Raw genomic sequence first — 26,484 nt, forward strand, 5'->3', positions numbered from 1 at the left:
GATCCAGTATTGCTGTAAGCTGCAGTGTAGGTCGAAAGATGCGGTTCGGATCCCATGTTTTGTGGCTGTGGCATAAGCCAGTGGCTACAGCTCCTATTCAGCCCCTAGGGTGGGAACTTCCATATGCCGCAGGTGCAGCCCTAAAAAGACAAAAGACAAAAAAAAAAAAAAGAGGAAGAAATGTATTAGCAACATTAAAAATAATGTTAGCATCATAACATTATTATTGTATAAAATAATTTGATTTCCTGCAAAATTTGTTATGGGTAGCATATTGATAGTTATAGGTAAAGGCACAAATAAATACAAATAGTTTGAAAGCAAGTCAAAACCAAAGATGAAATGGTAGTTTGTTCCATAAAAAGAGAATATTATTAAAAGCTAAATTTGATTATAAAAATAATGTTTATCATACAAACAGCAGTACAAATATTTAGAAAATGAAAGGAGAGGAGTCAGGTAACGTGTAAACAAATAACTGGAATTACAAGGCAGGACTCCTAACATAGACAGACTGTCTTGGCTGGACCCACTTGCTCTGGGTGTTTAAGAAACTACAGAAAGGTCAGTATAAGGGAAAACAGGGAGCAAGAGTGACGTTCGAACAAGATGAGACTGGAGGGTTGTCTGGGGCCTGAAATTATTTGGCTTTATGGGCCGTGGCCAAAAGCTTAAATTTAAAGCTAAGGGCAGTGGGCTGGGTTTTACATAGGAGAGTGCTGTTACATCATTTATATTTTTTTAAAAGTCCTTCAGGTGGCTTTGGGCAGGACAGTCAAGGATCAAAAGAACAGATGAGGACAGGCCAATTTGAAACATAAGGCTTGAATGGGAGCTAGAAATAAAGATGCGAAGAAATGGTGGACTAGAGAGCTGTTTTGGGTATAACTCCGTGTGTGTGTGTGTGTGTGTGTGTGTGTATTTGGAAGGGTGGCTACTGGGAGAGAAAGGCAGCTATCTTTTCCCTGCTTCTTTCCAAAAGAATTCATTGAGATCAAGAACAATCTCTGTCACCAAGGCAGTCGCAGTCTATTATATATAAACTCTACGAAGACTCTACACAGAAAGATGCTTATGATCTAATGTGTATATTTTATACTAGCTAAATAAATAATTTGGTGCACTAAGTAGTATTGAAGCAGGAAGCATGAGTGTCTAAGGGAGCATATGCGTCAGGCACTTAACATACATTTAGAAGAACGTTATTAGGTTTCTTAGCAGACGTCATATTTGAATTTTTAAAAATGAGAGGATTAAGTTAGATTCCCCACCTTGGTAAAAGCTGGATGTGCAGATAACAGCAATTATATGCCAGGAAGAAGGGATAGCAAGCATGTAGATAAGAACTTCCCCTGTTCAATAAATTTCAAAAAATTCGACAGGATGCATGTATGAAAGGAGTGATGAAATGAGGCCAGGCCGTGAAGACTGTATGTCACTTTATGTTTTAATTTTAAAAATGTCTGTTCACTTTGTTTTAATTTTTAAAATGTTTATACAGTTTTCATAGGTTACTGTCCATATAAAGGTATTACAACATGTTGGCTCTGTTCCCCACGCTGTACAATGCATTCCTGAGCCCATCCCACACCCAGTCGTTTGTTCCTCCCACTCCCCAATTCCTGGCTTGCCCCTCCCCACCAGCAACCACCAGTCCGTCCCTATACCCACGAGTCTGCCTCTCTCATATTGCATTCACTGGTTTTGTGTGTTAGATTCCACATAGAACAACATCACCCACCACACCCAATTGTTAACTTTATCAGCTGCTTTTGTTCACTGTCACTGGCCATGTTTCTGTCCTTCAAGTACATCGAGCTTATCCCAGTCTGTATCATGTTGCCCCAAATAATTACCGCCTCCTGCTTAGGTCTTAGACTTGACCTGCTCACCTTCTCCTAAAGAAGTAGACTCCTCCCTGCACAAACACACACCCTTGTCCCTGTCCGACCCTATACCTTTCTCCAGACTCTTCTTCATTAATACTTATATCTGATAGTATGGCATTTGTTCATTTGTTTTAATGTTTGTCTTCTCCACTCAAATAGGAGCTTTTTGAGCTTATTTACAGCTCCTGTGCAGTGCCTAGCCAGTACCTGTGCATGATGAATAAATATTTACTGGATAAAGAAGGAACTCATTGAACAAAGGATGAAAATGAGGTTATTGCACAGTGCCCGTCATTGTTTTTTACTTTTTCCTGGATTGTTACAGGTTTATTTCAGTTGCAAGGAAGAGACACACAGGGTTGTTTTGGGGATGGGAGTTTCTTCTCGAAGGGTAAGGAAACAGCCCAGGACATCTCAGGTGTCCAGACATACTCCAGAGCTCAGTCCTTTCCGTGAAGGGGAAGGTCACATCAGGCTTTATAAGGCTTTCTCAGGACCAACAGTTCTGGAGACTAGCCATCCCAGTCATGTCTTCTGCCCTCAAGTCAGAAACCATTGTTCCCTGCTTCGTGTTCTGGAAGAGCAAACTGGATGATCTTGTTTCTCACCCTCCCGTGAGGGCTGCCCCTTGGACGGGCTCCTTCAAGCCTCCTTTTCAGCCACTGGTGTCTTACATGGTCCTCCTGTGCGTTGTCACCTTTGGCTTCATCACCACCCCTGATCCCCTTGGGTATGGGCAGCATTACAGGATGATGTGGTTTAGGTGATTCTCTTCTGTAGAAAGAACCCCATGGGGACACATCAGACACTGAGAGTTCCATCAACTGTCAAAGATAACTTTTTTTTTTAAGTGGAGGAGCTCTGAGGCTCTGTCTTTACACTATACCAGGGGGGATTATTACTTTCCTCCTAGAAGGCACCGAATGTTGGGGGGCTCTCCATCTTTCTCCACTTGAAGGAGAGTTCTTCATCCTCTTCCTGCTCCTCAGGATAACACCGCATGCCCAGCAGGGATTCGGATGATCGCCAAACATGTCACTTGGGTTGGAGACCTTTTCTCTGCCACAGCCTCCTTCCCTGTAGGTTGCAGAGAAGGGACTGGCCCGCAGATGGGAAGACGGAACCAAGAGGCAAGTCTGAGTTTTATAAGGTAGAAAGTGAGATGGCTGGACTAGGTGGCAGTGCTCTTATTTCGCAGTTGTGTCGTTGAGTTCTTTTTTTTTTCTTTTTTCTTTTTTTTTTGGCTGCATCTTGCAGCAGCTTGATGTGGGATCTCAGTTCCCAGACCCAGGGATGGAGCCCGGGCCACAGCAGTGAAAGCCCTGAGTCCTAACTACTAGACCACTGGGGAACTCTCTTCTTTTTCTGTCTTTAAAGAGGATGCTGAGATAGCTCAGGCTGTCCCCCTTCAGAAAGCTCTCCTCCCATCCCCAGGAGTGCTTATTTTCTAGGGTCTGACAAATAGCATATTCTTCCAGGACTTTGATTTTACTTAATGATTTTAGGGAAACCCTACTTTCTGTCATGAAATCACACTTCTTCAACAGAACAGAAAGTTCAATTTGCATGGATTTTAAAATAACAGAGGAAATTTCAGGGTTTTTTTTTTTAATTTTTTTTTTATCAAGGGTCAACTAGAAAATCTCTTTAATTGAAAACATTTCCAAAAGGCCTTATTATATCTTTCACCCTTGATTTACTAGTACTCCCGGAGATAGTGCCAAAGAGTGACTAGTCAATGTTTATAAAGTTGAAGGGAAGTATCTCTGCCTGGTGCTTGTTTTCATGGGAGCAGTGACAGTGTTCTTGCCTTCGTTTGATTCATCATTGTTTACAAAAGTGAAGTTGGATTCTGTGGGTGCAGTTTTTGGAAATCGTTGATGGGGAGCGTTCCCTTTGTGAACAATGAGTTCTTTAGTTTGTTTTCCACCAAATTGTCTGCTTCTGCTGTAACAGATGGTTTCCATTATCAGGCTCCTTTTGCTCCTCTGTGAAGAGCAGTAAGTGAATGACAGGCATTGCTTGGCTGGGAAGAGCCCTGGAGGACGTGATGGGCAAGGAAGCCTAGCTTCCAGCAGCCCATGCCCCCTAACTCACCTGCTGCTCAGTTGACTCAGCCTGGTCACCAGACCTGCTGGTTAGATGGTAACTTGTGTCAGGAAGGGCCCAGATGTTGAAAACAATTTAGCTGGCGAGAGGCCAGCCGGTGCTTTCTTCACTGTACTTTTCTCGAAAGCAAGTTGGCAGGTGGTGGATATTGGCCATGGTACCTGCTCCTGTCCCCATGAGAATATGATTCCCACACCTGTCTAGGATTTGGAAACCACACCTAGGACACCTACAGAAATACATGGTTTAGGGTCCTACTGAAGAGTTACCAAAACAGTTCCTTGAAATTTTATATTACTAGGCCTATTTTGAAGGAGCTCCCCCTGGACAGGAGTTCACGCCCAATCGTCCTGTTGTCTTTGGTCCTGCTGTCTATGCAATGGACCGTAGGCCCTTTGAGGGCAGGAAGGCTGCCCTTGCTCGGTGTGCAAACCACCATACCCAGCCCCCGGGGAGTGCTCAGGGCATCGAGGGGATGGATGAGTATGTTATGATCAGTTTCCCAGGATAAACCAACCACATCCTCCGACAGCTTGCGAAACTAATTTTTTTTTTTTTTTAATGTGGATGTGTTTAGATTTTAAATTAGGCAGCAGAGGTGAAAGGCCAGTATATTACCGACAGCCCATGTAGCTAGTCCACGGCCCTCACCTCTGAGTTAGTGCCCTGGGGAAGCCCATTGCATTAGGGTGAGGGTATCAGCCTTGTAAACAGATACTAATCTGTATTGTGACCTCACTCTTTTTAGATCCCACAGAGGCTGATACAGAGGCTGGTACAGTGGGCTGAGTTCACTGAAGGTTTATGTGAAAATTATCAGTCAAGTAGTTTATATCTGGCAAACTTTCTAATAGGGTTCTACATAGAATTAACTCCCCCCCCTTTTTTTTTGGCTTTTTAGGGCTGCACCCTCGGCATATGGAAGTTCCCAGGCAAGGGATCGAATTGGAGCTGTAGCTGCCACCCTATACCACAGCCACGGCCATACAGGATCCGAGTTGCATCTGCGACCTACCCCACAGCTCATGGCAATGCCAGATCCTTAATCTACGGAGCGAGGCCAGGGATCAAACATGAGTCCTCATGAATACTAGTTAGATGAGTCCTCATGGATACTAGTTAGATTTGTTTCCACTGAGCCACGATGGAAACTCCCTTAATTCCCTTTTAAAGAGCACATTTCTCAGCATTTTTTGGTCCACGGCACTTTTCGTGGCCTTGAATTCAGATTTGAAAGGAAATCTTGCTTCAGATCCCCTTTTTACAAACTCTTCTGGATTGTTTTAGAAAACTCTAGCCTTCCATGTAATTACATTGGCTTCGGTTTTATTTAACTAGAACCCCATCGCCATGACTGGAGTGTGCCCCATCGTTTTAATATTGCCGATTCTTCTTTTTGTTAATTCTTCATGCATAAGGATGACTTGGAGACCTTGTTTGATTTTACACTAAGCCTGATTGCTAGTCTGAGCAAAGGTTAAAGGGCCCAATTGTACACAAGTTATGTATTAAGGATATATGAGCTGTACAGCACAGCATTTGTTGTGGAAAATAAAACAAGCTGAAATAATAAGCATTTAGTGGGAGATCTAACTTCGTCTCAGCCATTTTAATTCCATTCCCTTAGATATAAAGACCATTGATTATATGAAGTTTGGGGCGCCTTCATGGTTGCTGACCTGTAAATGTTGGAATTACATACAGTTATTTCGTTTTTGATGCCAAAAGTATGACTTTTCAGATTTTGATGGACATCCCTGTGACTGTGCTAGCATATCCATTGTAAGTGTGGTTCTGCTCTGGAATGAAACTGAATTTACCCAAGAAGGAAAAAAGCAGCTATCTGGGAGGAGTTATGACTTTCTAATATAGTGGAGGTTATAGGTTTTAATCAGTTTCTAGAATAACTTTTAACTGGCTCTGATCAGTGTGTGTCAGTGACAGAGACCACAGTTCTGCTCTAATAGTGCTACGCTCCTCTGCATCTCAGAATCCCTCGAAGTATGACTAAACAGAGGAAAATGTATATTTTTAATAAGAAATAAGGGGTTTTAAGCCTGAACAGATTTTGAAAGGTTCATCTATAAAAAGAGAGAAGGAGGCAGGTCCATGGAGAGGAGTTAGACACAGAGAGAGTTTTGAATAAGTTTCAGATAGAACTTGTTAATAAACCATTTGCAACAATGACGGGGTTGTCACAGGGACACATAGTGGATGTTCTGTCCTGAACATTTTTAAACAGAGATTAAAACCTGTCAGGAATATTTTATAAGGAGGAGAAGAAACCCTACACTACATCAACACTAAATGGCTATTGGAAATATGAGCATCTGTAAATCTAATTTCTTCTCCATTCTTGATCTCATTTACGAGGTGTGAGAGCCTGCTGTGGCAGTAGATTGTGTCAACAATTATATTGATGGCTGAGTGCTAACATGAAGCTTAACCCACTCCCTCTCTTATTTTAATTGCATTTTTATCTATCAGTTAATGTGACTGTGTTCGCCTTCTTAACAACGTTACTGTCTTTTTTTTTTTTTTTTTAATAATAGAAAAGAATATAAAGAAGTGTTTTGGAAAGCAACCGTTCTTCCCATCAGTAGTGTAGGATTCCTGCTATAGGCACGTGTAAGGAGCAAGGGGCAAAGTGTCAGAATTCATTGTGTCCCTGTGCCTTGGCTTAGTTCCCTTTGTCTTTTGATCTCCGTAGTCCTGACGACTGGCGGATCATCCTGAAATGGGACGTGCTGACCAATCAGAAATAAATAGCCAAAGTGTAGAATGGATGGTCCACAGAGACCTGCTGTATCTAGCCCAGGGAACTCTACCCAATATTCTGTGATAACCTATATGGGAAAAGAGTCCAAAGAATGGATGTAGGTATATGTATAACTGAATCACTTTGCTGTACAGCAGAAAATAACCCAACATTGAAAATCAATTATACTTCAATAAATTTTTTAAAATGAAAAAAATAGCCAAAGACGATCCTAACAAATGACCACAAAATATAAATTCCATTATGTTATAAACTCATAACTCATCCCACAAAAGAGCACTTGAGTCAAATAAGTACATTTTGCAAACCACTTATGGCTGCATTCAGGCCAGTACCAATGTCCTAGTGATGGCCAAAATGTCTTTTGACGGTTAACTCGGCTCAATCATCAGTCTTGGCCTGGATCACACACTCTTTGTTCTAGAAATGAGATTAGCAACACATCCAATGCTCGGGTGCTACTTGATCAGCTTCTTAAACGAAGTTCGTAACCATGAGCAAAGTAATAGCAGAAAAGGTAGAGTCAGTGAAAAAGTCAGGAATAAACAAGACTATGAAAACTAAGCCCATCATTCTGAAGACTGCTTAGTGCAAACTAAATCCTCAAACTACCACTTAAATCTCATTTCTTTTTTTTTTTTTTCTTTTTTTCTTTTCTTTCTTTTTTTTGTCTTATTGCCTTTTTCCACAGCTGCTTCCCATAGCATATGGAGGTTCCCAGGCTAGGGGTCTAATCGGAGCTGTAGCTGCTGGCCTACACCACAGCCACAGCAATGCTGGATCCAAGCCACGTCTGTGACCTACACCACAGCTCACAGCATGCCGGATCCTTAACCCAATGAGCAAGGCCAGGGATCAAACTGGAACCAGGGATCATGGTTCCTAGTCAGATTCATTAACCACTGCGCCATGACGGGAACTCCTTAAATCTCATTTCTTGACCAAAGCGTATTCATATATGTACTAATTTCAGTTCTAGATATTATGATTTTACTAGGTCATGTGTTACCGACATTCTAGTCCATTGAATAAGATGAATAAGGCAGCAGAGCTCCATACCTGAATTTCACAGCCTTTGTATGTAGCCTGGACATTCTGTATTTTAATCCCTAATCTACATTTGATTGGTGAAGTGCCATCCAACTTAATTTTTCATCTTCAACACTCAATCATTTCTTCTTGAGAATGAGTAACTTGGTCATGTGAACTGTAGGAGAACTACTGTTTTCACCATCTGTCATGTGAAACTGCTGCTTTTAGTTCCTGTGGGTTTTGGCTACAGAGGTGATGGCAGTGAAAGCCAGGGCCCTTCTGAGACTCACCTGGTCCCAGTATTTAAGGCCACAACAGCCCTTTCAGATTTAAAAACTCTTTCCTTTTGGCCGTCAGCCTTTATTTTATTTATTTTTTGTTGTTTTCTCTTTCATTTGTTTTTGTTTTTTCTTTATATACTTTTTCATGTGAGAAAAAAATGTATACATGTATGCAAAACTGGGTCACCATGCTGTGCAGTAGGAAAAGTATATATATTCAGCCTTTATTTAAACATTGCTATAAAAACAAAGTTTTCAAGGGACCTTACTGAACAAAGTGCTTTCCTTGCTCTAGAAATGCTCAGTGCAGTCTAGGCTCCCTGCACCTTGGCCCCTCCACATGGAGTAACTATCACGCAAACCATGCCCCATCTTAAAAATTCTACTTGAGACTGCATTCTCTTCCATCTAAGTCAGGTTTTGTGTGCATGGACTATTCAGGTTTCATTTTAAATTAACAAGCGCATCTTAATTGAAAGTGTAAAATAAGCTCTTTCTAGACTCGAGGCATTTGCAGTGTGTTAAGAGTCTGATCAGCTCTTGACTGAGAAGCGTCCTCTTCTGAGTGTTGTTTTTGGCAAAGACAATAAAGTCTGCTCTTCTTGTACAGGCGCCGCCTTCTAACACCTGGTAGGGAAGGGCTCCATGAAAGTCAAGGGATCAAAGTCATCCCTCCGGGGTTCTGTGGCACAAGAACTGAGGCAAAGGATATGTAGCAACATTCAACATGCCTCTGCAGTTACAGCCCTTAAACTGGGCTGAAGGGTGAGATGCCTCTCAGCCCTTCTGCCTTCTGATTGACTGACTTGATAAGCAAATGTTGACGAAAACTTTTGGTTCTGTTTCATTTCTAGCCACTCTTGTTTTCTCCCCTCTGGGGCCGTTATTGAGAAAAGGATTTTGAGGACTTGATTAAACTGTTTGCTGGGACCTTTCAAGGTCCTGTTTAGGTAACGTGGTCACTAAGACTGAGTGGCCGTCTTTCACCCTCCTGTATTTAGTGTAACATTTCCAACCCATTACAGCCTCACTGCATTCAATCATTAGAACAGAACATCTTGAAGTGTAATAAGCTACCATGCTGATGAGTGATCTGTCTCATAGGTGGGTGCAGTTTCACCTCCAAATGAAAAGGTGACTGTGAGGTGGTCCATTTGTGAGCAGTTTGGGTGCCCTCAGGCCTGGGTGCAATGGAAGCCACTGTTTGCAAAAAAAAAAAAAAAAAAAAAAATTACCCAACAGAATCCTTCATTACCCATTCCAAGAATATGACGAAAAGACCTGGATCTGTATTTCAAGTATTGTGGCTGCTATTGCCTTAGACATGTTCCATTTATTGTGTCTGTTTTGCAAGCCTAAATTTGAGCCTGAAGAATTTTCTCCATATAAATGTCTTAAGCACTGCAGTGGCACATCCATCACCTTTTTGCTTTTGAGTTACAGAGATAACTTTAAGATAGGAGCCTTATACTGGGCAATGTGATACATACACGGAAAGGGTGAGCCTCCTTAGTGATGAAATCAGCCAATGCCCAAGAGGAAAGTAATAGGCAGGAAGGATAGAGTTGATGAAAAAAATTGATTCTTTTTCATTAAACGCTATGTGATGTGTTTTATATGAAGCAGGCATCAGCTGAAAGAGAAATACTTTTTCAAGTAAAAGGAGATTGATGGTGAGGGAAAGGAAAAATATGTACGGGAAGAGGGGATAAATATGTGTCTTATTCCAACGCCGTCTCAAATAATGGGAAAGTTGAAAAGCACTCCGTTGTAGTCACATCAGATGTTTACTTGGACCTGGTGCTATTAAAACTCTTCAGTGTTAATCATGGCTTCGGTTTTGTTGGGTTTTGTTTTAAAGTCCATTTGGACTTCACACTGTTATTTTTTCAATTCTAAAAGCTGTGTTGCTCATTTTCAGGTTTACCAAAGATGCAGGTCATTAGGAATTATTCTGGAACACCACCCCCTGCTCTTCATGAAGGACCCCCGTTACACATCCAGGCAGGAGATACAGTTGAACTTCTCAGAGGAGATGCACACAGTCTGTTTTGGCAGGTACTATCCATATTGCGGCGTTATAGATTTGACGAATGGTTTTATGACCCCTTGGAGAATAAAGCTCTTGTCTTTAGAAACGGATTACATGCTTTCAGCTTCAGAAATTTTACATGATGTGGGGAAAAAGTATTTTTCTTCACCACTCATGTTTACCAATGCTAAAGTGGCCATGAGTGTTAGAACACCTCTGTGCAATGAATCAGAATTACCATTTATATTAAAAATTCATACTTGGTCAGAGCGTTTTTCCCAAACCTAAGACTTTGGGTATGATCTAATTCAGGTGGCTTTAACATATTAGCACTTGATTTCAGAGAACCATCTAATGAGCTTGCCAGTGACCATTTCTGGCTGTATTTGATTTGTGCCTACCCACAGTAAAACCTGCAGTTCTCAGAGGTGCTCTGGGCATTATTTAAGAAATGAATGAAATGTGAAAAATAAGTGAGTACGTTGATGTTTGCTGGTGATGAATTCTCTCTTGTCCAGTTTGTCTGCATTTGGCTCAAGGGTTTTGTTCAGTGAGGTAAGTACAGTGTAGTGTTAAGATTTGATAAAACTGGATGGTAGCACATTGCTGTTCATTCAAGTAGTCCCTGTTTTCATGTATATGTTAGAAATATTTCCCATCAAACTTAAAGAATGTTTAAAAAAAAAAATCTGTTGTGTGTTGAGAGAGAAGGGCGAGGTCTACAGAAAGCTTAGCTCATGAGTGAAAACTTCCCAGGGTAAGAAGAGAGCAGAGAAAGACTTTTGGAAAACAACCCATTGTTCATGAGTGTAAATGTAGCTATTTTGTTTGCACAAAACTGCTTTATTGTCTGCCATCTTGTTACACAAGAATGCCCCTAAGTTGCAGATTTAGCTCCAACCACCTTTCAATTTCTCAGCCAAGGGCTTTTCCACAACTCTACCATTCTTCTTAAGTATCCTATTCCTCTCATACCCCATTCTTCCCAAAAAGAAAGAGAGAATGACAGACTTGCATTCTACTTGCTCTTCAATCTAGCCTTGCACCTCCCCGCCCAACCACAAAACATACCTGCATATGTGCCCTCGAGAGTCCTCTTATTTAAGACTTACCCTTTTTCTTGGATTTTGCATCCCACATTTCATCAAGTTGGCTCTTAACCTTTACAATTTCAATTTCATTCTCTCCACTGGCTCCTTTTCTACTGCACATAAATATGCTCACACTCCTTTCATCTTAAAACACATATAACTCAAGGGTTTTTTTGGCCGCACCTACGGTATGTGAAAGCTTCTGGGCCAGAGATCAAACCCATGCCACAGCTGTAACCTGAGCCATAGCAGTGACAATGCCAGATCCTTAACCCTCTGAGCCACAAGGGAGCTCCTAACTCAGCATTTTGCCTGGTGAGGTCAGTGTCCCACTCCCTGTGCCCTCTCTCCCTCTCATCCTTTCCCTTTCCCAAAGCGAAGCTGCTGGAGAGAGAACACTCTACTCACTTTTGGCCCCTATTCTTTTTTTTTTTTTCCCCACTGTACAGCAAGGGGATCAAGTTATCCTTACATGTATACATTACAATTACATTTTTTCCCCATGAGTATCTAGACAAAGTTCTCAATGCTATTCAGCAGGATCTCCTTGAAAATCTATTCTAAGTTGTGTCTGATAAGCCCACGCTCCGGATCCCTCCCACTCCCTCCCCCTCCCATCAGGCAACCACAAGTCTCTTTTCCAAGTCCATGATTTTCTTTTCTGAGGAGATGTTCATTTGTGCTGGATATTAGATTCCAGTTATAAGTGATATCATATGGTATTTATCTGTCTTTCTGGCTCATTTCACTCAGTATGAGATTCTCTAGTTCCATCCATGTTGCTGCAAATGGCATTATGTCATTCTTTTTATGGCTGAGTAGTATTCCACCCTATTCTTAACACTGCCTCCTGCAGAAACTACTCCTACTGGGATTACTAATGGCACTTAAAATAACACCTTTGAGATGTATAATAACCTGTGTGTGTTTAACTTGAATAGATGTCAACAAATGTTTATCTAAGTGAAAGCATTGCTACAATCAAGATGATAAAATCAGCCCCAAAGCTGTTGTCTATCCCTTTGTAATTTCTCCCTCATGCTCCCACTTGTTTCCTTTCCCCAACCCCCAGGCAACCACAGTTCTCCTTTCAGACAATGAGTTTGCATTTTTTAGAATTTTATCTAGTACATCATATAGTATGTATTCTTTTTTTTGTATGGCTTCTTGGCATCCTTATCTCAAAGTTAAACCATGTTGCTCTGTGTAGCAATAGTTCTTATATTTTTAAAACCTCTCTCGAGGTATAATTGACATACGAAAAGCTATACATATTTAATGTATACAACTTGATGCATTTGGAGATAAGTACATATCCTTGAACCTATCATCATAGTGTATACCATAAACATAGCCATCACTTGTAAAAGTTTCCTCCTAGCCTCTTTATTTTTTGTGATTAACAAGTCAAACTAAGAGCTACCATCTTAGCAGCGTTTTCAGTATATAATACAGTATTACTAACTTGAAACTAGACATGGTACAGAACTCTAGGACTTACTCATCTTGCATGACTGGAACTCGTACCCTTTGACCTCTCCTCCCCCATTTGCCTCGGCCCTTGGAAACCCCTTTTCCACTCTCTGCTCCCATGCGTTTGACTACTTTAGATTCCTCATAGAAGTAGGGCCAAGACTTGGAAGCAGCCTAAGTATCCATCAACGGATGAATGGGTAAATTAAGGAAATGTGGTATATGGCATAATAGGATACTATTCCGATTTAGAAAAGAAGGGAATCCTACCATTTGCAAAAACATGTAAGAACTTGGATGACCTACTGCTAAAGGAAAGAAGTTCGTTCTTTTTATGGCTGGTCATTATTCTGGGTATGGACATAACACAATTTATTTACCCATTAGCCTGCTGGTGGGCTTTCAGGTTATTACAGCTTTTGACTCTTACAAATAAGCTTCTGTGAGTCTTTAAGGGTAAGTCTTTGTATGGACACATGCTTTCATTTTTATTAGGTAAATACTGAAAGGGAATGGTGGGTCATATGTGGATATATGTTTAATTTTCTGAGAGGCTACCAAACTCTTTTTCTAAATGACTTTACCCTGCCTCAGCTCTACCAGCTCTAGGACAGTTTAGTTCTGCATATCCTTACCAACATTAGGTATGGTCAGCCTCTTAAATTTACCTTGTTTGAACAGGTTTGTAGTGGTATCTCACTAGGACTGTGATTTACATTTCCCTAACGACTAATGATATTGTCTTTTCCTGTGCTTGTTTACCATCTGCCTATCTTCACTGATGTTGTACTTGTTCAAATATTTTGCCAAACATTTTAAGGGGTCGTGTGTTTTCTTAATACTGAATTGTGAGAGTCCTTTGTATATGTTGGATAGAAATCCTTGATAAATTATATTATTTCCATGTATCTTCCCTTAGCCGGTGGCTTGTCTTTTTATTATCTTAACATAATGTTGTATATAGAACAGAGGTGTTTACTTTTGATGTAATCCAGCTTGTGAATTGTTCCTTTGGACACTGTATCTAAGAGTCTTTATCTTCCCCAAGGTTACAGAGATGATTTCATGTGCTTTCTTCTAAGAAGTTTTATAGTTTTAAGTTTTTATATGTAGGTTTCTGATCCACTTGGAGCTATTTTTGTATGAGGTAAGAATTTTTTTTTTGCATATGGATTCAGTGTGTTTCAGCACTATTTGTTGAAAATCATTTCTCTACTGGATGGCCTTTGCACTTTGTAGAAAACAATTTATTTATAGATGTGGAGATCTGTTTCTTGGACTCTGTTCTACTGACCTCTTTCTCCATCTTGATACCAATGCAATACTATTTTGATTATTGCAGCTAATAGTAAGTCTAGAAACCATATAGTGTTAGTTTTTCTTTTTTCAAAGATGTTTTGGCTATTTGGGGTGCTTTGCATTTCATGTGAATTTTGGAATATCTTGACAACTTCACCAATAAAAGCTTACTGGGATTTGATTGGGATTTTGTTGAACCGTAGATCAGTTTGGGAGTATTGACGTTTTGAAAATATTGAGTCTCTGACTACTGACCATGGTAGTTATGCTCATTTATTTAGGTCTTTAAATTCTCAACCATGTTTTGTCATTGTCAGATTGGAAGACCTGCACAGCTTTTTGTCGTATTTATCTGTAATTATGTCATCTTTCATTTTGATGCTCTTATAAGTGGTAGTTTTCAAGTGTCAATTTCTACTGTTGATAGCTCCTATTTTTGTAAATTTCTGAAATTGATCTTTTCTCCTGGACCTTGCTGAACTCACCCATTAGTTCTAGTAGGGTTTTTCAATAGATCCCAGTAGAATTTTTGTATTGACAATCATGTTGTCAATGAATAAACAGTTTTACTTCTTCCTTCACAATCCAGATACTGTGTTCTTTTTCTTGCCTTGTGACAATAGCTAAGACCTCCAGTAAAATGTTGAATGGAGGTAGTAGAAGAGTACATCCTTGCTTTATTTTTGATCTTAGGGGAAAAGCATTAAGTCTTTACCATTAGCTATGATGTTATCTGCAATTTTTTTTGTAAATGTCCTTTATCAAGGTGAGGACATTCCCTTCTCATGCTGAGTCCTGGTTTGCTGAGAGTCTTCATCAGTGATGCATGTTGGATTTTGTCATATATTCTTTCGGCATCATTTGAAATGATTTTGTAGTTTTTCTTTATTATTATTTTTTTAAATTATTTCCCCAATACAATTTTTTTCTACTGTACCGCATGGTGACCCAGTTGCACATACATGTGCACTTTTTTTTTTTTTTGTCTTTTTGCCATTTTTTGGGCCACTCCCACGGCATATGGAGGTTCCCAGGCTAGGGGTCTAATCGGAGCTGAAGCCGCTGGCCTACACCAGGGCCACAGCAACGCGGGATCTGAGCCGCGTCTGCAACGTACACCACAGCTCACAGCAATGCGGATCGTTAACCCACTGAGCAAGGGCAGGATGGAACCCACAACCTCATGGTTCCTAGTCGGATTCGTTAACCACTGCGCCATGACAGGAACTCCACATGTACACATTCTATTTTCACACATTATCATGCTCCATCATAAGTGACTAGACAGAGTTCCCAGTGCTACACAGCAGGATTTCATTGCTAATCCATTCCAAAGGCAATAGTTTGTATCTATTAACCCCAAGCTCCCAATCCACCCCACTCCCTCCCCCCATCTCCCCCTTGGCAACCACAAGTCTATTCTCCAAGTCCATGATTTTTTTCTATGGAAAGGTTCATTTGAGCTGTGTATTAGATTCCAGATACGTATGATATCATGTGGTATTTGTCTTTCTCTTTTTGACTTACATCACTCAGTGTAAGAGTCTCTAGTTCCATCCATGTTGCTGCCAGTGGCATTATTTCATTCTTTTTTATGGCTGAGTAGTATTCCATTGTGTATATATACCACATCTTCCTAATCCAGTCATCTGTCAATGGACATTTGGGTTGTTTCCACTTCTTGGCTATTGTGAATAGAGCTGCAATGAACATGCGGGTGCACGTGTCTTTTTTAAGGAAAGTTTTGTTCGGATATTTGCCCAAGAGTGGGATTGCTGGGTCATACGGTAGTTCTATGTATAGATTTCTAATGTGTCTCCATACTGATCTCCATAGTGGTTGTATCAGCTTACATTTCCTTCTTTTCTAATGTGTTAATATGGTGAATTATATTTTTTTGTTGATTTGTCATTATTATGTTTTATAGAAGCATTTTATTCATAGTATCTTATATATTTGTTTGTGGATTTGTCTCGTTTGGCATCGCACTTATTTTTTTTCACTAAAAGTTCTTCCTTCATTAAGAGAGGTATCATTTTCCAAACACTAGGATGTATATTTGTACCTGAGCTTCGTGTTGCATTGTGAAAGCCTTTGCACTGTTGTTTGCTCGTGGTAAATTGTCATGTCTGTTGATAAGACATTCCAAAGTTCTATCGGAAATGTGGGTTCAACTCTGCACCTTCGGGGCCCTCATCCTCTTTCCCCTCCAATGTATTTATTTCTAAATAAGAAACAACTCTTGGGGCAAATCATTTTCATCTGTCAGCTGGATAAAGCCATCAACAACCTTGCCCACTGGAAGAAATTCTAATATACCTTAACTAGTCAAAACCAAACTGTTAAACCCCAAACTGTCAACCAGTTATTTTATCTTTCACCCCAAAATTACCTGATGGCCAATTAGATATGTGGCTAAAGTATTTGCAGCAAAAATTTCTACAGTAAAAGTACCTAGAACTGGTTGGGTTATAGTTTCCTTTCTCCTTATTTGGGGTTTAATTTGCACTTATTTTTCTAGTTTCTTAAGGTAAGTATTTGTTGACTGGAGAATTTTTTAATATAGACATTTAGCTATAAATTTCTAACACTACTTTTGCTGCCCTCCCTTCCTCAAATTTTGGTATGTGTGTTTTTATTTTAGGGAAATTAAAAAGAGAAATTTCAAATTTCACTTTCTCCTTATGGGTTATTCAGGGGTGCATTATTTAGTTTCCAAATGGTTGAGATTTCCCGGATATATTCCAGTTTTTAATTTCTAATTTAACCCCATATCATCAGAGAAAATAGTTGGTATGAATCATTTTAAATTCGTTAAGAATTATTTTACGGTCCAGAATGTGGTCTAGCTTGATAGATGTTCTATGTACACATGAAAAGATATATTCTATTTTGGGGGGTGGGATATTCTCCAAGTGCCAGTTAAGTCCAAATAATTGATAGTGTTGTTCAGTGTTCTGTGTCCTCATTGATCACATAACCATCCACCCACCACTGTCCAACACTCAAGTCTGGCATCTTTGTATATTCTCTTCTTCTTCCATTCTGCCCCTTCCACACCTCATCAGTCATCAAATGCTCCTTGTTTTATCCTCTCAAGAGCTCTCAAAGCATCCTCTCTCCATCTCTGTCACTGCCTCGTTTCTAATCACCTGTTGCATGACATCTGAAATCACCTTCTAACTGGTCTCCTCACTTCCGGAATTTGTCTTCCTGTTATCCTCCCACCCTGCGAAGCTCAGGTGCAGTTCAGTATTTGATCCCTTATTAAGACCTACCAGTGTCTTCCTTTGACTATACAGGATTCACATTTCTTAGCCTCAGTAGACGCATTTGTGAGCCGGAGGGTCTGTGTCCGGTCCCCACCTGCTTCTGGGACCTCACCTCTCACCGGCGGCTGGCACACTGCGTGGTTTCCATCCCGCCTCCTTCCCTCCCATGCGCCCCATCCTGCCGCTGCAGCAGCTCCCTTGGCACCTTCTCTGTGCAGCCTTTCCTGGGCTAGCTACCTTTTAACTCCTAGTCCTCTCAAGCAGAATTGGACAGAATCCCCTTATTTATTCCTTTCTTATGGTGCTAATGACAATATCATGAATGATAGATGTTCAGTGTACATTTTTAATCAAGGCAGAGCTTTAAGCCTATTACACATATTAACACATAGGGCTAATGAAAATTCTATGCAATTAATACTTATTATCCCCATTTTATAAATGAGCAAACTAAGGCACTGCCAGGTGAAGGAGCCTTTTGGTATGTCTTATTTTTTTTCTTGAGTAGTCAGGTCTGATGTGCTGGGTAAAGGGAACCGCTGTTAATAGGCCTTTGGGGCTGTGGTATCGTGTGGGGGGAGAAGTAGTCTTTAGTCCTAGGGTCAGGTCTTATTTTTTAGTGAGCCTGTGCCTCTGAACAATAAGCATCATCAAAATTGTTTCTTCGAGTCCTGTCATGGCGCAGCGGAAACGAATCCGACAAGGAACCATGAGGTTGCAGGTTCGATCTCTGGCCTCGCTCAGTGGGTTCAGGATCTGTCGTTGCCGTGAGCATGGTGTAGGTTGCAGACACAGCTCGGATCTGGCATTGGTGTGGCTGTGGTGTAGGCCAGCAGCTATGGCTCCGATTAGATCCCTAAGCCTGGGAACCTCCATATGCCGTGGGTGTGGCTCTAAAAAGCAAAAAAAAAAAAAGTTTTTCAGTTTCTTCTCCCCTCTAAGGTGGGCCAGGATGGCTCCAGTGGGCTGGAAGTGGGTATATTTCCTCCCCAGGTCAGGGAAGCTCTGATAATACTCCAGCAGGCGGTGTTAACTGATTTCCTGAGAGCAGGCCCAGTTAAGAGGGGGATGCCTTTTGCCCCCGCTCTGCATCACACTGAAGGGGATTTTTTTTCCTGCATATTTACTGTGGGAATCTGAGCTGCTGAAGGTAAATCTTACAGTATGATGGTGTTTCCCAAAGACTGGGCTCCTGGAGTCTTTAACTCTTAGGGTTGTGGGCCTTGAGCCGTTTGTCAGTTACAGTGCAGTGCAGGGTCTCCTACCCAGCACTGGATCTTAGAGCAGTTTCTGCTGGTGACTCCCTGTGTTTGCGTATCTCGCTAGTCTTGGGGACCGCGCGCTGTTCCACGTCCTCTCCTAAGGATCCAAGAAGAGGTGTTGATTTTTCAGCCTGTTGAGTTCCTTACTTGTTAGGGCCGCATGATGAACTAGAAGCCCCACTGCTCTTTTACGACATTGTACTGCCTTCTATTCTCTTTAAACAACGAGAGGGACATTTTTATGGTCATTTCTTTTTAGCAGCTTGGAAACAGGAAGCTTTTCTAGTATGACGGTAGAATGGCTTTGGAAACTCTCTGGAGAAATGAGAAGCACTGGATGACAAAATGTGTGTGTATAGCTGTTGAGGGGAGGATGGAGGATCGGAACAAGAGAGGCTCACGGCTAGAACAGAGAAAAACAATTAGCACATTTAGTTCGGATCAGCAAGTATGTATTGCGTGTCAACTCTGTCTGTATTCACTACTCAGACACAGCTCACACTTCAATTATCAAGTCCAAGCCTTGGTTTGACATTAGGTTTCCTGTCTTTAGAAGAACCATTCTTGCTTGCTGGTAGGCAAACATTTGGATTTTCAGAGATATTACAAGTCCATCCAGTACTTCTGACAAGGAGATATGTAGCCTGGGTCAGAACTATCTTAAGGATACCTCTGAGCCAATCAAAGGATTTTTGGCTGACAGATACTGGCCTTATCGAAAGGAGAAGTGACAGAGTGCGAAAACCTGGACTCAGGTCATGCATCTGCAGCCAAATAGCTCTATGGCCTGGGTCAAGTCACTTAATCACTATGTGCCCTTAATTTCATGTTACAAAAAGGGGACTGGACCAGAGCAGAGCTTACAACACTGGGAGGCTTTGCAAAATGTCAACCATTCCACTTCCAGAGATTAGTATGCAGTTAGTCTGGGAGTCTGGGGTGAGCCCAGGCAGGAGTAGTTTGTATTGAGTCCCAGGTTAATTTCATGTGAGCCACTGACTAGATGATCCAGTCAGTAAGATTCCATGGTAGTTAGGCATTTCTCCCAGCTCCCTGTTTGGCTATTTCACACTAACGTGTTAGGCACAGTGTTAGCGTGAACTCCATCCTTTCGTTCTCATAGTTACCACATAAAGGGTACATTTTCAAAGAATTCGTATACAGCGAAAATATTCCTGCTGCAGTCTTCATACTGAACTTGGTCCGTTTTCTCTGATTCACAGGACACTTCTCATCTTGCCTTGACACCTCTAAGGCTGTCATGATAAAATCAGCTTTTGCTCCACAAGCTATACGTGTGAAAGGCACTGTAAGAAACTGGCTTGAATGTGTACTTACTCAGTGGCATGATCTAGACAGAATGCTTTTTATTTTTTTTTATTTTTTTTTTTTTTTTTTTGTTGTTGTTGTTGCTATTTCTTGGGCCGCTCCCGCGGCATATGGAGTTCCCAGGCTAGGGGTTGAATCGGAGCTGTAGCCACCGGCCTACGCCAGAGCCACAGCAACGCAGGATCTGAGCCACGTCTGCGACCTACACCACAGCTCACGGCAACGCCGGATCGTTAACCCACTGAGCAAGGGCAGGGACTGAACCCACAACCTCATGGTTCCTAGTCGGATTCGCTAACCACTGCCCCACAACGGGAACTCCCAGAATGCTTTTTAAATTACTGAAAACGCCCCTCTTTATTGGATCTAAATGTATAAAGAATGTTGCTGGTCTGATCCTCCAAAGTCATGTGAGTCTATAGGTGTGTTTATAGGGAATCATGTATATTAATTGGGTGATTTTCATTTTCAAAGATGACAAATGCTTTATGGTCTGCATCCTAAGGGGTGAGACCCCTGCAGTGGGGAATTTTTCTTTTCTAATTGCTTCCGAGAAGATCGTTTTTAAACACGTCTCTCTGGTTTTGAAGCACCTCTACCCACCTGGTTCAGTCTCATTTGAGATTAGACATAATAGCACCAGAGAAGCAAGTGCAATGTGTTTCTTCCTGGGTGAGACGTTAGGACCTTGTAGTGGGTTCTGCTGAGTTATCAGATACTGATTTTGCCGTCCAACATTATAACCTTTATAGACGACTTTGTGGCCTCAGTTTTATCATCTGCAAAATGCATACAGAATATATGAAAGAGTTCTAGCCCAGTGCTTGTTAAACAACAGCTCCTATTTATTTATCCATTCATCATGGGTGAATGATCCACCCGTTCATCTATCCAAATCCAAATACACTGTCTCCCGCGTGTCTGGCTCTCTGTATTTCCTACGGCACGACTGCAAACAAGACAACTGCTTTCTAACCTCGTGGCCTTAGTGATCTGAGGAATGGCCAAAGCTCAGGATGGGGTGCTGTAGCTGGTTTCCACTTTAAGTTTTTGATTCAGGGTTTTTGGAAATCATATTGCTGCAAATATATCTAGAGGTAAACCTGTGGAGAGTCATCTAAAAAGAGTTTCTGGGATGTTACAGAGGCTGTGCGTTTGAATTCTAAAAATGGCTTTTGTACTCGTTAAATGCTTAGGCTTATTTGAAATTTTTCAAGAAACTATGCTTTCTAAACGAAACTGTTTTCTCTTGATTTTTTTCAAGTGAGTTACTGCAGTCGTTAGTGTAGAAAGTTGGATTTTTATTGTAAGCTGTCATGTTTTCTACATATTCTGTGTCCAGAGAATACAAATTACCCCTCCACCGTCTACCAGGAACTTTTTTTCTTTGAATAGCTATCAGTCTAGTCTGTATTATTATTATAACAACAGTAATTTCTAATGCTATTGAAATGAGTGGGCTATCTGCATTTTCTTTATAACTTTCGAACAAAGAGTTGCCAATTGAGCTGTAAAAAATGTTCTCTGTTCACTCTTTGCATTGGAGGGATTCATTTTCACAGCTCTTTCTCTTCCTTTTTATTATCTCTTTTCTTTCTCTTTCCTTGAAAGTTCTATAAAAATTTCTTCAAGTGGATATGAATGTAAACTAGGAAATTGGCCATTTAGGGTACATCTCCTAGTGCAAGGCAGAGTTTTTACTGAGTGTAAGGTATAGAAGAACAGTTCTGCTCATGTCATTGAGCTGATGATAAACTAGTTGTTTTTAAGTCATTGTTGCAGTATATGATAATAAGGGCTTAGTAATTGAGGACACCCTTCGTGCTGAAAGAGCTTGTTCATACTGGATACTTTATTCCCCCAGAAAAGGTACAGATTATACTTATCAGAGAGGGAGAAAGGGAAAAAAAGAGAGAAACAGGCAAATGGAAAGTCCTGCCATGCCGTCTATGGTCGCTATTACAATGCAGTGCTTTTTTTTTTTTTTTTTTTTAATGTGTTTTCTTCTTAGAATAAAGCTTAGGAAACAATGAAGATTCTGTGCCTTATATCATGGGGTTTTTATTTGCTTCATTGTCATTTATGAATACCCAAATGTTCCACAGGGAGAATTTTGTAAGCTAATTGGAACCAAAAGGCAATTATAAGCAGTAGAACTGTAATCAGTGTGCCAAAAATATATGTTTTTATCCACAATGAAAGTTAAATACCCTAGAAAATAGTTTTGATACTTTGCACTTACAAATCATGCATCTACATAATCTTTATTCTAAGGAGTGAAAATGTTTTTACACAATTCTGATTAATTCACAGAAACCTCCATAAAGAAGGTAAATTAGAACTGCGATTTTAAAGGGCCAAACTTATCATCAAGCTATAGGATGACATTTGCAAAATTAAAATCAGACCCTCTTCCAGACTTCTGGTCTCCTCCTTTAGTTGTGTGTTAGACCAGGCTTCCTTTGCTTTGGGAGAGTCATTTGTAATTTTTAACACCTTTCGGAAAACATATTTTTAAGGGCAGTTTAATTCTGTTTGGGTAGAATACTTAGGAAACAAAACACTGCTTTATGTAGACGTTCTTGCTTAAAACATTTTTAATCCCTTTGCCTCAAAGGCAAGAATACAAAGTCAGAAAATAAGCTCACTTAGGACGATGCTCATATTAGTCCAGAAGCTAGGAGCCTGGGGGTGGCTCTGGACGTGGCCATGGGCAACAAGGTGTTCAATGTCCCTTTACAGACAGCTGAGCCCCCAAGATACAGTGGCAGTGATTGCAGCAAGTCGACCCTTGTCTTAATTTACCTTGTCAAGAACTTTTGCTTCCCACATGACTGCTCTAAAAAAAAAAAACAAAACAACAATCATCTAGATTTTCTTACAGATGCATTTTCCTTATTTTTAACCTGGGGGGGGGATTTTTTTCATAGGAGACTTGTTTTCTCAAACCTTTTTGTCATCGACATCTATTTTACTTTCTGCAACTCATCATACTGTATCCTAATGGTTTATTCATCCTTCTCCGCACCTAGTTGGAGCACTCCAGAAAGAGAGGAACCATGGCTTTAGAATGAATAACTGTTCAGAGCTCACATTTCCGTAATACGTGTTATTTACAAATTTTCAAAGTCATCATTTATTAACTCAAATTACACTTTATGCTGTTCCTTGAAAGATCATTAAAGTATTCATTCATCTCATTAGCTTTACATTTACTTTTGTTCTCTCAGAATAGTCTTAAAGCTATTTGACTGTGTGTCCTCAAATTCTTCATAATTTGGGGCTTTTAATACTTAAATGACTCGCAAGGGTGTTGAAGAAATCATAGGAGGTAAGCCGCAAGATAATTGAAAAGGAGAAGAAGTATATTGATGCATTACGGTTCATGATTTTCAAAGATACTCATGTTCCCCACTTCCGGAAAATGAAATATATCAGTTGGGTTCTTTAAAGACTTTTAAAATTTCATCTTCCCATAGTTAATATGAAGAATCCTCCTAGCATACACGGCCTCCTAAGGACCACTCTGCTCTCCTCATTCTTGAGCTTCCTTTAGTTAGACATTAAACATTGACCTCATACATTTATGGTGTGTCTAATTAGATACACAAACACAAGTGATAAACTCCGAAGGGGGCAGGCAGTGTAAACAGGGTAAAATCACAAGCCCTCGCTTCACAGCGTGTTTAGACCAGAAAGGCCTCAGATACCACAAAGGGAGGCGGAGGGAATCAGAAAGACAGAGGTTAACAGAAAACAAACTTCGCCTGGGGAGCAGCGTGCTTCCTGGTGGACTCAAGTGTGGGAACTGTTGGCCTTTGATGTTGCAGCCGTCTGTCCTAGAACACAGGACTGGACCCCGAGCTCCTGAGACCTGCACAGGGAGGTGCGTGAAGTGGATCTTTCCTGCCAACACGTCGGCCTGCACCTTGTCAGATCATTTCAAAGGATTCTTTTCCTTTGCCCCAAATGAGGAGGAGACTTTTCTGATGCCTTCCACACAGGAATATTAGCTACACACACATTTTCTAAAACGAGGTCTTTTTTTCCCCTCCTGATCTAAAATTCACGTGTCAGGCTGCATCATCGTCAGAGGCGGAGAGAACACACACAAAGTATGTTTTAAAAGAATCAGATCTCCTTTGTTAAGGCACCGTGACCCCTGATACCAACAGACTCATGGCTTCGACGTTATAAACCAGAGAGTCAACATCCCTGGGGTTTTTCTTTGTGACTTCCCAAACTTGGTTTTTGTCACAGAGGTGACACTTTGTGAGGCAGCCCTGGAGCAGCTGCAAGGTGTTCTGCAGGTGACCTTAGCTTTGGGTCTACACTGCCTCTCACCACGTGCCCATCTCTTGTGTAAAATCCGGAGAAGGCGAGGGCGAATTGAAATCGTGGATGTGAGGGTGAGAAGCAATGTGAAGAGAGTAGAGGCGGAGTCGGGACAAGGATGTCCTAGAATCAGGACACCTTTATTTTGACAGGTGTTTATCTCAAAATACCAAGTCAGGGTCCCTAATCACAGGAAAGTAGGCAAAAGCAGAGCGTGCCTGTAATAGAACGAGAGGGAGGCCCGGGAGAGGTGATTATAGAAGAGAACAGCCATTAGTGAAAGCCTGTAAGAAACATTTTCCCTGGGTGGCTGCCAGTTGGCTTTGATTGAATAGATCGTAAACTGAGTTTGCAGGAATGTTTCCAAGTGGACAGGCTGTATTGTGGGAATTGGCAAACTTTCCGACAATGCCAGTGAAGTCTTAATTATTAACTCTCAAGATGGGCATTTTTGGTGAAGATTTCTCACTGGTACTTTTCCTATGTTTGGTACTAGGCAAAATGTAGGTGATGGTAATGCCTAGATGAGGATGCTGCTGTTTGAGTGGAAGTGCCGACCAGGAAGAATTGCCTCTTCTTTTCCTCGTAGAGAGTAATGGTATTGACGAAAAAGTTCTGAGGAATTCTGCTATGGTCCTTGCTCTTCCATTATTTTATCGCCATATGAGCTGTGTTGTCATGATTAGTACCAGTTGAGGGCCATCACAGAATACCTTCATTCTGCAATTGATTCGATTCCATGAGTGTTTTCGGTACAGTGTGCACACAGCCCGCCCTTAAGGCTTTGGGCCAAATAATTGATCAAATTATACCATATATTGAATGTTACTTATTCATGTCATCTGAATTCTTAAAGGAATGAAGGGATGTCATTCCTAACAAGTTAAGCCTGTGAACCCTGGAAAATGGAGAACGTCACATTGACTTAGCATGACAGTCATCAAGAACCTGAAATAGGGGGCTCCCCTGGGGCACAGCAGCTTAAGGATCCAGCGTGGTCACTGCAGGGCTCAGGTCGCTGCAGTGGCACAGGTTCAAGATCCCTGGCCCAGGAACTTCCACAGGCATGGCAAAAAACAAAAACCACAAAACTTGCAAATCTCCTGTGGATAAGTAAGTACAACCACATTACATTACTGACCCATAGTAACCCTAATTAAGAACTCGTGGATCAGATATTTCTTGGTTCGAGTAAACTGACCCGAGAACTGTAGGGACTTGAGAAAAGTGATCATATAAACAAAGAACCTTGGTAGTAAGAGAGACTTCAGGAATGCTTGGGTCAAAGTCTGTCATGGCACAGATAAGAATATTGAAGTCAAGAATGGTTAAGTGACTTAACCAGGAAGAGAACACCAGCTCCTGATTCTCTATGCATAGCAAATCATTACCTCACAAGCTGTTTTTCTGCTTCAAAATTCATAAAAGTCTATGAAAATAAAGCGAAAGCTAATTAAGGAAGTGACATAATCTGAATGGGATCCTTGAATATTCATTTTTAATCTTCGAGGGCCTAGCTTTGTGTGCAGATTAAGAAGTACATAGTAGGAGTTCCAGCGTGGCTCAGCGGTTAACGAACCTGACTGGCATCCATGAGGATGCAGGTTCGTTCCCCAGCCTTGCTCAGTGGGTTAAGGATCTGGCGTTGCCAAGAGCTGTAGTGTAGGTTGCAAAAGCAGATCAGATCCCATGTTGCTGTGGCTGTGGCACAGGCTGGTAGCAGTAGCTCCGATTGGACCCCTAGCCTGGGAGCCTCCATGTGCCACAGGTGCGGCCCAAAAAAAAAAAAAAAAAAAAAAAATGAAGTACATAGTAAGAAGCCAATACACTTTTCATTAAATTACTAATTTATTTAAAATACCATGAGCATATAATCTGTATAGTGCTTTTACTCAGAACACTTCCTTTGTGATTAAAATTAAAATCAGTAAGGACAGGAGTTTTGTTTTTGGCTCAGAGGTAATGAACCCAACTAGTATCATGAGGGCAAGGGTTTGATCCCTGGCCTTGCTCAGTGGGTTAAGGATCCAGTGTTACCATGAGCTGTGGTGTAGGCTGCAGACGCGGCTTGGATCCTGTGTTGCTGTGGCTGTGGTGTAGGCTGACAGGGGCAGCTCCAGTTCAACCCTTTGCCCGGGAACTTCCGTATGCTTCGCGTGCAGCCCTAAAAAGTCAAAAAACAAACAAACCACAAAGTATGGGAAAACATCAGTTGTCAGCGTTAGACAAATTTCTGTATTTTTGACCTTTGCTAAACCTGTTTTATTTGGGGGGGCTGTATGGTCTTCCAAGATGTGATAG

At 41.1% G+C, this 26,484-nt stretch overlaps 1 protein-coding gene across 1 annotated transcript in view; it reads left to right on the plus strand.

Moving 5' to 3' along the window:
* Positions 1 to 26,484, plus strand: part of VAV3 (vav guanine nucleotide exchange factor 3) — a 377,763-nt gene that overhangs the window by 289,128 nt on the left and 62,151 nt on the right. The window contains 1 exon segment of the mRNA XM_021090110.1: positions 10,012 to 10,148. Coding sequence (XP_020945769.1) covers positions 10,012 to 10,148 — 137 coding nt within the window.

This window comes from Sus scrofa, chromosome 4, assembly GCF_000003025.6.
Source record: "Sus scrofa isolate TJ Tabasco breed Duroc chromosome 4, Sscrofa11.1, whole genome shotgun sequence".
NCBI classification, from domain to species: domain Eukaryota; kingdom Metazoa; phylum Chordata; class Mammalia; order Artiodactyla; family Suidae; genus Sus; species Sus scrofa.